The 13,044-nt window shown below is 39.2% G+C and overlaps 1 protein-coding gene across 3 annotated transcripts in view; it reads left to right on the plus strand.

Annotated features, from left to right (window-relative positions):
- OSBPL1A (oxysterol binding protein like 1A) overlaps positions 1-13,044 on the plus strand; it is a 200,318-nt gene that overhangs the window by 150,449 nt on the left and 36,825 nt on the right. For all 3 annotated transcript variants that reach the window (XM_008069370.2, XM_021718229.1, XM_008069374.2), the window contains one exon: positions 11,923-11,998. In XM_008069370.2, coding sequence (XP_008067561.1) covers positions 11,923-11,998 — 76 coding nt within the window. The remainder of the gene's footprint in view (positions 1-11,922; positions 11,999-13,044) is intronic.

Raw genomic sequence — 13,044 nt, forward strand, 5'->3', positions numbered from 1 at the left:
GGCTCAGGCAATCCACTCACCTCAGCCTCCCAAAGGCGCGGGATTACAGGCTGAGCCACCGAGCCCGGCTGAATTTGATACTTTTTAAGTGACTTGTAAGTCAGAATATATTTACCCAAATGGTGAGATATCTAGGCTTTTCCACACATCATTTTTTTCCCCAATCTTTGTTTAAAGAATAGACTTGTGAACTGTATCCCAGATGAACTATGTAAAGATTTTTTTTTTTTTCCTGGCAAGATTATGCATCATTTGTAAAATGAAGTTAAGACTGTTTATTACTACAATAATTTACTCTCTAACGTAATTTTAAAATCTAATCACTTTTGTGAATTTAAATTTATTTTATAGTTTCTCTAATGACTTTCTAATTTGGAAGATGATTTCATTTTGGGTATTTAGTAAGCATCAGTAGGGCAATAGAAATTAAAGATACAAGCTGTGTTCATTAGAATTATATTTAAATTGGCACTTGTAGGAGGAAGGATTTGGGGAAAAGGGGAAGAAGAATTCTGATAGTTGAGAAGAGAGCTGGTGAGTATCTAATAGCTGCAGATAGGTAGACATACATAAGTACAAAACATATATTATAATGCAATGCACACAAACACACTTTCAATATTGTTAGGTTAAAATATATCTCCCAGTGGGGCTTCTAAATGTTAGGTCATACCTGCTGGGGTGGGGCTGTGCAATCTAGTACCGCGTGAAAGATGCAAAGAATTCCACAGAAGTTAGATTAGAAAATATAGTTTGTTTAAAAATTAAATGAGAGAGAGAGGGGAGATTCATCTCCCCAAGGTAGGAGAGGGCCAAAGCGAGGAAACATGGCAACCATAGCCCAAGGAGCCACATGGTCAGACCATAGCTTCACAAAGCAATATTGAATGACTGCTTGAGGTTGAATGTTTTTAAACATTCCCCTTGATGAGGGTAGGGCATTAAGGTGGTTGGGTGGTAGTCTGTCCCACGTCATCACAGAGGGAACAGGTAAGCGCAGGTACTAATGTCAGGTGATGGATGGCAGGCAGATGGGTAGGCCAGTCACATGACTACTGCCATGGTGATGGGGTCTTTCTGTGTCATGAAGGTCAGAAGGGCTGATTAGGCTAACTTGGGTCTTTTGGGTGGAGGCAGATACTTGACATAGAAAAGCTAATTAGTATAAAACAAGCTGGGGAGGGGATTGTAAAACAATTATCAATAGCTATCTCTGAGAAACTGGTTCTGACCTTGACTAGTGGATTAAAGCGTAAATTAAAGTGCACTGCTAGAAATGTATGACAAAGCTAAGCAATGTCAAAATGGCTGCTCAATGGCTATATTGATCCCATGTCATGTCCTTCCAAATATAGTTACAGATGCATTGAAGGCTGCTGCTTTGTGAAATAATTTTCTTAGCTTTTTTAGTTCATTCTTTTCATCTTGAATCAGAAGTAAGAATTAGGTTGTTTTTTGCTTTTCTAAATATTCTGCTACTTAAAATTCCAATTCCTGCAGAATATTTAATAATTTGAACGATATTTTATTTGTTACATGCAAGTGAAAATGTGTGCTAAAGAAGTTGGTTTTGAAAATATTTTCTTAAGAGGTGGCTTAGAAACAGAACATGATTGTGTTCTCCGTACCTCACTTGCTACTTATCCAGAACCCTCATTTTTTTCACTGTTTTTCTTTCTTTGGCTCCATTTTAACTTTAGAGATATTAGGTAAAACCGTTTATTTTAAAACATTGAGCTCCTGTGTTATGCAGAATACCCCGTATCATGAAGGACTCAGAGGAGAATAAGTCATAATCTCTAACCGCAGCGGGTATTACAGTCTGGTGAGTGGCAGATGTGTAAAAATAGCAGAGGGCTGAATGAAGACAGGGGAAGTAAAGAATTGTGAAATTTAAGCAGAGCATGGAACGAGCCAATTTTGTTGTTCCTAAATTAGAACATAAGAGTTGCTTTCAAATCCCATTGCTGCCAACATAGGCGGATTCCAGATCATTCCTCAAAGCTAGGTGAGGAAGGGAAGCCTGAATGGAGGAGCATACTCGGAGCCTTCTCATGAAAAATGTTACTTGGACAGAATTGTCCTAGCACTTTCACCCAGGTCTTTTGACTTTAAAACAAAGAATACCAATGAATTATTAAAAGACAGAAAAGAAAGGAACATTTTCAAGTAAGAGTTCCTCCTAAGTTGCTTCATCGTGCCTTAACCATACTCTTTGCTTAAGAATCTTTGTTTCATATTCCCCAGCCGCCTAACTAGAAGTTCTCGGAAGGGATAGTACACCAGTGTGGAAAATATCTTCCAGTTGCACTGCTGTCTGATCCCAAGTGAAAGCCATTGGCTACAGGATTCATCATCCTGGTGTAGAGTCTTAACAGGGGGAAGCTGCCCAAGTGTTGAAAACCGTTTCACTGTCTGCATTTCTCCAGGGTAATAGGAGTAACTTCATACCTGTTTCTCTGTGGAAACCTTTATATTGTTATGAAGATTGTTCAACAAATAGCCATTTTAAAGATAATTTTTTGAAAATGTAATCAGTAAAAGTAAATTATCCAACCGGAAAGTAGTAGTAGTTTTAAATCTTTAACAACTCAGAAAGGAAGATGACATTGTTTTTCTAAAATATATAATAATACAGTAACATCAATATCCATTTATGTTGAAAGTTTCCTACCAGCCAGGCACTGTACTGACTGTTTTATATCACTGCCCAAAGTCCAATAGTTTTTAAAACTTATATTTGCATAATATTCACATATGGAGTATGTATATATTACTGGAACAGCATTTTCATTAACAATACCCACGCTTGCTAGATTAATTCTATTTTACTTTTTAAATGTCTGGTTCTATTAACCATTAAATTTAGTTTCTAAACCATAGTGAATGAAACCCAAAGTTTAAAAAACACTGTTCTATATACACTGTTTCATTGGAACTCCACCATGGCCAGATAAATACTAGTATTGTTATTTTCTAAGAAACACTGAAGCTTGGAATAGTCAGGTGGTTACTTGTTCAAGTTTTCACAGTAAGTGGCAGTCTGATCTCTGAAATCTGAGAGCTAAGGCTGTGGAGTTCAAGAATCCTGGTTCTACCACTTATTAAATTTGAGACAGTGGACAAATTATTTAATAAGAGTGCTTAATTGATAGGATTACTTTGAGAATTATGTGATGCACATTAAATGATGAACAGAGTCTAAAATGAGTAAACACACACTAAATGTTAGCCATTGGTATTCACACACATCATCTTGGGAGAACTGATTTAAAGTTAGCCAGGGATATTTTGATATCACAGCATTTGTGAAAGTATTGCTTTATTTTTTTTCTTTTTGAATCTGGATCTCACCATGTCCACCAGGCTGGAGTATAGTGGAACAGTCATGGCTCACCACAGCCCTGACCTCCTGGGCTCATGTGTTTCTTCTGCCTCAACCCCCTGAATAGCTGAGACTACAGGTGTATGGCTAATTTTTATTTTACTTTATTTTTTGTAAAGATGGGGATCTTGCTTTGTTGCCTAGGCTGGGCTTAAGCAATCCTCCTGCCTCGGCCTCCTAGAGTGCTAGGATTATAGGCGTAATATAACCTGGTCGAAGTGTTACTTTAAAAAAAAAAAACAAAAAAACTCCTGCACTTTTCCAGTCTTCCCTGAAGCATACTATCCGTGATCAAGGGGTTTTTGTTTGTTTGTTTGTTTTTTTAATGAGAGAGAAACTGGAATGAAGCTAAATAAAAATCCAGAATATTAAGATTTCTGGAAGCGTGGGTAAGAGAAATGTAGAAGAGAGAGCGCCACTGTCTTATAAGAAAGGAGGTGGGGCAACTTCACAGGCCCTATTTGTGAAGGGCAGAGAGAGCATGAGAATTTTATAGTCACAAGTGGCCCAAAATGAGCAAACAAGGACAAACCCCCTAAAGGGACATAGCTATTTTTATTCAGAGATATGGGCTTAAGATACACAATTTTTTGGTCACTTAAAGAATTGGAATAACATGTAAAATAAAATAAAAAAATTGGGGTGGGGAGTGCCTATCCATGATATGCAAAGCAAAGGCTGTTAAAAAAAAAAAAAAAAAAAGGATATTTATCTGTAATTTTTTTAAACCTGCAAATGTAGTACTGTTTGCAGTCTAAGTGACAAAAGGTTAATATCTGTCACATACAAAAAATTCTTGTCAAATGACAGGAAAAACTCCCCAGTGGTATAAATGATATAAATAGGCATTTTACAGATGTATAAATTCAAATGGTCACTGAATATATGAAAAGTTGTTCTAACTCACTAGTAGTCAAGGAAAAGCAAAATAGAATAACAGTGCAGCATCACTCCCTCACAGTCAGATTGACAGGACTTAACAGGACAAAAGCACCTATTGATACCCATTGCTGCTGGTGGAGGTGTGGGAGGAAGAATGTCCTCATAGGTTGCGGGTTAGAAATGAAATTGTTAAAACCTTTTCTGAAAGCAGTCAAGCGGCATCTGTGAAAAGGTAAAATAGAGACACTTTTTGACCCTGCAATCTTAGCCCTGGTCCTCTGTCCTATAGAAGTGAAACCATCAGATTTAAACAAGGGTATAATGCATTGTGATGTTTTTGTTGCATTGTTTGTTTTGACAGAAGGATGAAAACTAAAAATGAGCTCGGTGGCTCAGCCTGTAATCTCGCGCCTTGGGAGGCTGAGGTGAGTGGATTGCCTGAGCCTGCGGGTTCGAGACCCGCCTGGGCAGCTTGGCGGTCATTTCTACAATAAATCAAAAAATCAGCCGGGCGTGGTAGCACACGCCTGTAGTTCCAGCTACTTGGAAGGCTGAGGCGGAAGGATCACCGGAGCCCAGCAGGTCGAGGCTGCGGTGGCCGGGAGTGGCCACTGCACTCCAGTGTGGGCGACAGAGTGGGACTCCAACTCAAAAAAAAAAAGAAAACTAAAAATGGTGAATGCTTTTCATGGAGAATGGCAAAATGCATTTTGATATATAGGATTTTTTATGGTTATGAAATGTGCAATCATAAAAGAATTAGTTGGCCATTTGATTTCAACAAATTTCCGTGCAGTATTGAAAAGCAAACCATGCAGAAGAGTGTATAGTTAATACACTGTTTTGGAATACTAAAGTCAGAAAGCTCCTGTGTATGTCAACGTGCATACTCCATGTGTGACTATTTGGAAACATGTAGAATAGTATAGAAAAATAGATATTAGCTTTTTAGCATGAGTTTAGGGGAGATGGAGTGGGGTAGCAAGCACAAAGAGCAAAGTAGGGAAAAGACTAAATGAAAAGTAAAACCAGCATGTGTGATATACCACTTATATAAAGTTATAGGCATGGACACCTGTACCTGTGCCTAAAGGCATTATTAGAAAGGAAAGAAAGAGACCAGGTATGATGGCTCAGGTGGAGGCAAGAGGATTGCCTGAGTCCAGGAGTTCGAGACCAGCCTGGGCAACTTGGCAAGACCAATACTTTTCTACAATAAATTAAAAAACTAGCTGGGTGTGGTGGCACATGCCTGTGGTTCCAGCTACTCGGGAGGCTGAAGCACAAGAATCACCTGAGCCCAGCAGGTTGAGGCTGCAGTCGCACCATTGTATTACAGCCTGGGTGACAGGGTGAGACGCCTACTCAAAAAAAAAAGGAAAGAAAGATAGCAACACCTGAGCCAATCAACTTGAAGGACGTGTCCTTGATAGATTATTCAGTCAAGAAGCAATGTGACTGTGGGGTAATAATAGTTCAGATAAAATGTATATATTTGTATATGCTTGTTTTCACAAAGAGAAAGTCTTGGGCAGAAGCACTTATGCTTTTACTGTCAGTGTTGGGAGAGCAGGAGAGGGTTAACTTGTCCCTTATCTGTGGATTGTTCCAATTATTATATAATAATGTATTATTTTGTAATTTGAAACATGACCACATACTTCCATCCCCAACCCCCCTTTAATTATATTTACTACCATTTGGTATATGCTTGAGAAGATTGTTTTGTCATATATGGTGTCTTGGTTTTGACATAGAATGTGAATTCCTAAAATTTTAAGGATGAGATTACCAAGCATTGTGAATTGAGATTTACCTTTTTTCTGGAGTGACTATTAGTAGAATAATGAATTGGCTTTATATTGTCCTTTGAGAAAATACTTACTGATAGCTGTTTATTGATGTTTCACATATAGATTATAATAATGATGCATATAGTTTTCCCAGGTAGACAGATTTGGTTGAGTGGATCATACTATAAATAGAATCACAGCCAGTGTTAGACTTGGAAAAAGTTATCTGTAATGTAGTGATGAATAAAATATCCATATATACAAACAGCTCCTACAAAGTGAGAAGATAGTTTAGTGGGCAGATGATATCACCAGTGACAATGAATGTTTTTATCTTAGTATGTTTGTACTTGATGAAAAAGAAAAGAATTTTAAAAATTCTTAAAACTGATGTTCTAGGTTAGAAACTGAACCTTCATTTGCAAGAGACTTTATTTTTCTTAGTACATGTCTGGCTGCCAAAATAAGATAAATCATGCAGCTGTGTAGCCTTGACTTAGAAGATTTGCCCCAAGTTACAAAGCAAGTGGCAAAAGTGTGCATGTAGCTCTGGTTTGCATCCCACGGTTCTTTTATATCCTTCATGAAAAAGATGACCCCACCCCACCAAGTGTGATTATATTTCAGTAAAATATATACATGTCCATACTCAAGATTCAGAAGAACTCGTGTGTGCCTCATGAGAATTAGGAGGCAGACCTGGAAAGCATGAAACACTTGGCAGCTGGTTGCAGGTGAAGCTTAACTTTGCTTACCTTTGTTTTATCACCTTTTTCTTCTTTGCATGGGGTCTCTGTGAGCAAATGATGTTGTGTGTTTACCTAGCAATCCATGGAACAGAGGCAGAAAGCATGGAACAGAGGCAGAAAGCAGGCTCGGTTTCCAGCAGGTGGATAAGGGGATCTGTGCAGATAGGTGAATTCACAAGGCCCAGCTTCCAAATAATGTACACCTTCTGCCATCCAGATGCCCTTTAAAGATTTTGGGGATAGTGATCTGCTGACCTTGCACCATTTTCGCAAAACAAGGTGGGAGCTCCAGCATTTGTCAGTCATACTTCATTAATTAATCTGGTTCAGTTTGAGGTCTGTCTGCTACACTGTGGAGCCGGGAAATAGTGGTGGGATAACAAGCAGAGCCATTTGCATCTTATAGATAAAACAACTGTGAGGAGGCATTTCTTTCAAAACCAGTTATTGTGTCGTCAACTAGAGAGTCATAATGTCATCTGTATGGTTGAAAATAGAACCAGGACATATCACTGCCAGTCCCTGGTACAGGGTGTTTTCTCTCTTGTGAAGAGAAAAAGGAAGCATAGTATGCAGGATAATGACCCTCAGATAAACTCCATGGGAAGAGAGTAACTGATCTATGCCTTTGCCTGAAAACTCAGATTGCTGCTCTCATCCATCTTTGTCTGCCTGCGGTAACACCACCATCCAGCATTGTCTGGGAATTCTCTCTCTCATTTTCCTGGTGGAGGGAGTGAAATTTTTAAATATAGAAACATATCCTTTTCAACACAAATTATTTTTTAAATATTGAATCTGCTACCTATTTTCTTTTTTAAAAAATTTACTCCGGCCGGTGCGGTGGCTCAGCCTGTAATCCCAGCATGTTGGGAGGCTGAAGCGAGAGGATTGCCTGAGCCCGGGGGTTCAAGACCAGCCTGGGCAACTTGGTGAGACCTTGTCTCTACAATAAATCACAAAAACTGGCCAGGTGTGGTAGCGTGCATCTGTAGCTCCTGCTAGTTGGAAGGCTGAGATGGAAGGATCACCTTAGTCCAGCAGGTCGAGGGTGTGGTGGCTGTAGGCAATGAGAGTGAGACTCCAACTCAAAAATAAAAAATAAAAAATAATAAAATTAAAATCAGCAGTAAAATAAAATTTACTCCATTACCTGTGCTTCTTTAAATAATACTTCAGGATATGTAGCATGTTCTCGATGATGCTGTGGACTGTGCTTTGTCTGTTGCTGACTTTAGACACCTATCATCAAGCAGTTTTTTGCTCCTCCCCGACATTCTTCAAATGGTACAATCCTTTTGTTTTCAGAAGTAATCACAGAGGCCCACTCTGTCCAGTACAGTAGCCACTGGCCATGTGTGGCTTTTGAGCTCTCAAAATCTGACTAGTGTGACTGGGAAAATGAATTTTTACTTTTATTTAATTTTTTTAATCAATATTTTTTATTTTAATATTGTGGGGTACAGTTAAGGGTTAGGTATACAAATATGCTTCGTTCAGGCACCCTTGTTGATAAGGGGTGTCTCCCCATCCCCAGACAGATATTGACTACTGTTAATCCCACCTCCCTTCCCCTCCCCCCCCATAGTTTCCCACCACTGTCAATCCTTTTCTTATTTTAATTACTGTCAGTTAAATTGCAAAATGAAGCAGGAAATACCCTTTCACTAAAAGCAATTTTGGTTGGGTAAGACTAGATTTTACGTTACCTGTTAACTTTAGTAGCTACATTGTGCTCTGATAGTATTACATACATACTGGATTTTGAAGACAGTATGCAAAGTAGTATACAATATTTCATAATGTTTTATATTTATTACATGTTGAGATGCTAATATTTTGGATATGTTGGGTTAAATAAAATATGTTGCTAAAATTAGTTTTTGTTTTTACCTTTTAAACATGGCCACCATACAAATTTGAAATGATAAACGAAGCTCTCATATGTCTCTGGCTGGATTTCTCGGCCTCAGCACCACTGACATGGTGGCTGGATAATTATTTGTTGTGGGGGCTATCTTGTTTCCAAGGGATGTTCAGCAGCCTCCTTGGCTGACTGGTCTAGACCAGCTTTCTGGCCAGGAGTGCCTTTCTGTGCCCTGACTGACAGGATCCTCCAGCCTCTGTCTGAAATCCTTAAGACTCTCTCAGCTCCCATGTTTAGATTTAATTGTAAGACAGGTCTTTAATATACACTTTCACTACTAGTACTAGTTCTACTCTTTGGAGTAGCACAGAGTAAGCCAAATTCTTCACAGAAGAGGTAATGTCTGCTAATAGGCCTTATACATTCCTAAGTTGCTCAGCAAATATTTAAACTCCTTCTCGGTGTTAGCCATCGTCCTAGGCAGTAGATAAAATGTGAGTCTACAGCAGTCACAAAACATGAGTCTTCATGGAGTGTGCATGCTGCTTATGGGGGACACAATCAGCAAATAAGCAGGGCTACCTTATGTCACCTGTTCATCAGTGCTGTGGAGGAAATGACACAGGCAAAGGTGTGCAGCGGTGGGGGGGAGGAGCTGGGTTATGAGTGTTATTGCTCCTGCCACCCCAGGCCCCACCCTCTGGTACTCCAAGACCTCTGTCATGCCCACTGTTACCCAGACCTCCAGCTTCTTTTGTTTCTCTAGGCTTCGTACTCCCTCACCATTGCTTATAAGATTTGTTTTCCAGCCTCTGAGGAGTCTGTGTTTGAATCAGGTTCCTATCTCTATCGTCTGTCTGTCTGTCTGTCTATCTGCCTATCTGCCTATCTGCCTGCCTATCTATCTGTCTGTCTGTCTATCTGTCTGTCTATCTATCTATCTATCTATCTATCTATCTATCTATCTATCTATCTATCTATCTATCTATCTATCGTTGTGGGGTCTCACTCTGTCGCTCAGGCTAGAGTGCAGTGGCACAATCATGGCTCACCCAGTCTTGACTTACTGGGCTCAGGCAATTCTTCCACTTCAGCCTCCTGAGTGGCTAGAAGTACAGGCACACACCACCGCACCCAGCTAATTTTTTGATTCTTTGGTAGAGGTGAAGTCTCGCTATGTTGCCTAGGTTGGTCTTGAACAATCTTCCTGCCACAACTTCCAGAGTGCTGGGATTATAGGTGTGAGCCACCATATCTGGACTCAGAGTCCTTTTAAAAGTGGCACCTGGATCTGAATTCCAGCTCGAGTTGCCCTCAGGGATGTTCTGTCTACTGCCATGTTCTGGCAGTCTGGCAGAGCACCTGCCTTTTTGGCAGGCCTCATCATACTATGGGCTTAGATTGTGGTTAACAACCCTGAGGTCATTTACTAAACCACAACTTCTGTGTGGTGTAGGCGTCCTGTATACTTGTTTCTCTTGCTGCTTCCTATCAGTTTATCGCACACAGTGTGGTCTCAGTGAGGGTGAACACTTGGCTCTGTGTGTCCTACACAAGAAAATAACATGGGATTTATGACGATTGTTTACTTTTCAAAAGCTCTTCACCTGTGCTTTCTGGTTGTGTTCAGAATAGATAATTAATGTTGCCTCCTCATAAATGAGTAATTATTACATTTTCATAAAACACCACAAAAAGTTCTATGCATAAAAATGAGTGTAGGATATTCTGGGTGGGACTCTTGGCTGGCAATCCTGCAACAATTTCTAAACTGAGAATAATTATGAAGCTCAGATGTCTCTCATCTTCTGCTTCCAAGAAATGTCGCCAAGATATTTTTGCTCTTCTTGCTTTTCTGCTATTCTTGTCTTTACTTGGAATGGTAGCATATACCTATACATTGAATGTAAGCATTTGTTGCAGGGAATGACAGCCCTCATTTATTCTTTACAAAGCTTATTTTAAGTCCACAACTTTCTGAGTATGTTACATTTCTGATGGACTTTGCCATAGATGAAATGGAAAATGTGGCTTATATACATCTCTCAACTGGATTATACATGGAAATGGTAGGCCATGGCAGGGATTCTCATCCCTGGTACCCATTGTTCATGTCACAGAGATTGATAGCCTTGGATAGTGGGGAATGTGATTTAAATACCATCTGTGGCCACTTACCCAGCAGATTGGTTAGATGACAGATCTGCCAAATGAGCAGTGTGTGTTCCTGAAAAAGAAAGAAACCAGAAGAATTCCACAGTGGAGGGTTTTTAAAAATATATTATTTAAAAACTTAAAATGTTATTAACTTTGATCATTCGAATGAATTAGTTTAATTTAGAGGTTCTTTAGTAGATACTTTAAAATAGCTTATTTAGTATTAAATGTTTTAGTGTCACAGATATATTTCAGAAGGCAACTGGCAAACTTTTATAACAGTGCTTTAGAAAGTTGGTCTGGGCCACTCTTACACACCCTCCCACCCCCATGGTGCTGCCATTGTTATCTGTGGAAATGGAGTTGGCTGCTTGCCCATCAGGCCTGGCTCTGATGTGCTGCTTCTCCAAGTCACAGACCTTCTGCCCCTGGCAGCCACCTTCCCTCTGGCTTTTGCCAAACTCCTGCAGAAGCTTTGAAGATGCTCTTTCTGTAGAGGTTAATTTGGAAGGGGCTTTCCAGTGTATCTAATGCTAGATTTTGTTCAGTGTATATGTCTTTCGGGAAGTATTAACATGTAACACAGGCCTAAATTTTTCTTTGACTTTTATAGTTTGCATTTTCTCATGTCATTTCTTAAATGATTCTGTGATCATTTTGTTTGCATTATTTAGCAGCTAAAGAACAATCGTTTATGAAGTATCAGAATATAGTAGATGTGCCTTGAATCAAACAGCAGGGTGAGATGTGCCAGCACATGATGACGGATTAAAGATTGTGTACTTTGGAGGTGACCCAGACATCTGGACCCAAGGACAGGGAAGGATTAGGAGGATTCGGATCAGAACAGTACCAAAGACAGAGAGCCAGTTGATTTGTTAAAAAGAAAAACTTTTCAGGGGCTGAAGTAATAGTAAACAGGTACAAGTCCAGAAGGACTCTGGTTTGCCCTGTCCATGACAATGCACATTTTTAAAGTTTCTCTATATCTGTATGCCTATAGCTCTCATATTAATGACAGTAGTTTTTTTTCCTTTCCAGTATTAATGGCATTAAAATAAGCTCTTTGTGTTTATTTTCTTTATTTAGAACAAGCTTGCCCTCTCCTATGTTTTCCAGAAATGACTTCAGTATCTGGAGCATCCTCAGAAAATGTATTGGAATGGTAAGTTGGCAATTTTACCATTTGGCATTAAGCAGATATCTTTATTCTTTAGAAGGGAAGTTTGCATAAAAGTGATACATAACAATATTTGTGAAAGCCAGTGAGAATCATAACCTTGAAAAGCCTTAGATTAGGTTTTTCTGGCAAGAATTAGAACCACTCTTTCTGCCATTCGTTATGGTGCTAATGTGACTTTTCATTGTTAGGAAACAGGAACAGAAAATGCTCTTTTCCTATTGTTATACCACATTTGTACTGCCTTATAAACTTACCCAGAAATTCTCTCAGAAATCACAGATTTCTCCCCACAGTGTAGACTACAATCTCTACAGTGCAGAGTATAATTTCACTTGTACTTATGTGTACAGAGCACATTTTTGTACTTCAAATTTGTGTGATATATTAAATATTTGGTATATATCTCTGCTTAGTTATCTGTACAGATGGATCTGATCTGGGGGGAGGTCAGGGAGATGACGACATTTCCTATTATAGAAATCCCTTTAAGGTAGTCAACACTGTCACCCTGATGGCAGTCAGGCTAGAATTCTAAGTGTAGAATTCTTTTAACTCTTCCTCGTATGACCTTTGACCACCAGGAATGATGAAAATGTAAAGACATGAGTCCTGAGGTACAAAAGAAGAATCTACCTTTTAAAATTTTGCAATGTCGTGTGCAACCTGGGAGCACTACCTTGAAAACTTTCCCTGCCTTGGGAATTATAGTCACCTTCTAAACATTTCAGTCTGATGTTTAAAATCCTATCAATTGTGGATGTGCCCACATTAGCATTTTTCTAATGTCTCTATTCTCTGAGTGGGTAATGTAATCTGAGGCTTCCTAAATGGGATTTCCAAGGAATTAATCACAGACACATTAATTTTAAACAAATATTTTTTGAATTCCGCATAGAGAGTCATGGAGAGTAATTCAGCCAAATTTTGTAGCCTAAAAATATGGGATTTACTCCCAGCTCTGCCACTGCTTGACTGTGAGACCCTGGCAAGGTGCTGTTTTTACCTGAATAGTGTTTCCGCCTGTGTTC

The sequence above is a fragment of the Carlito syrichta genome, unplaced genomic scaffold, assembly GCF_000164805.1.
Source record: "Carlito syrichta isolate Samal-C Ts95f unplaced genomic scaffold, Tarsius_syrichta-2.0.1 Scaffold311970, whole genome shotgun sequence".
NCBI lineage: Eukaryota > Metazoa > Chordata > Mammalia > Primates > Tarsiidae > Carlito > Carlito syrichta.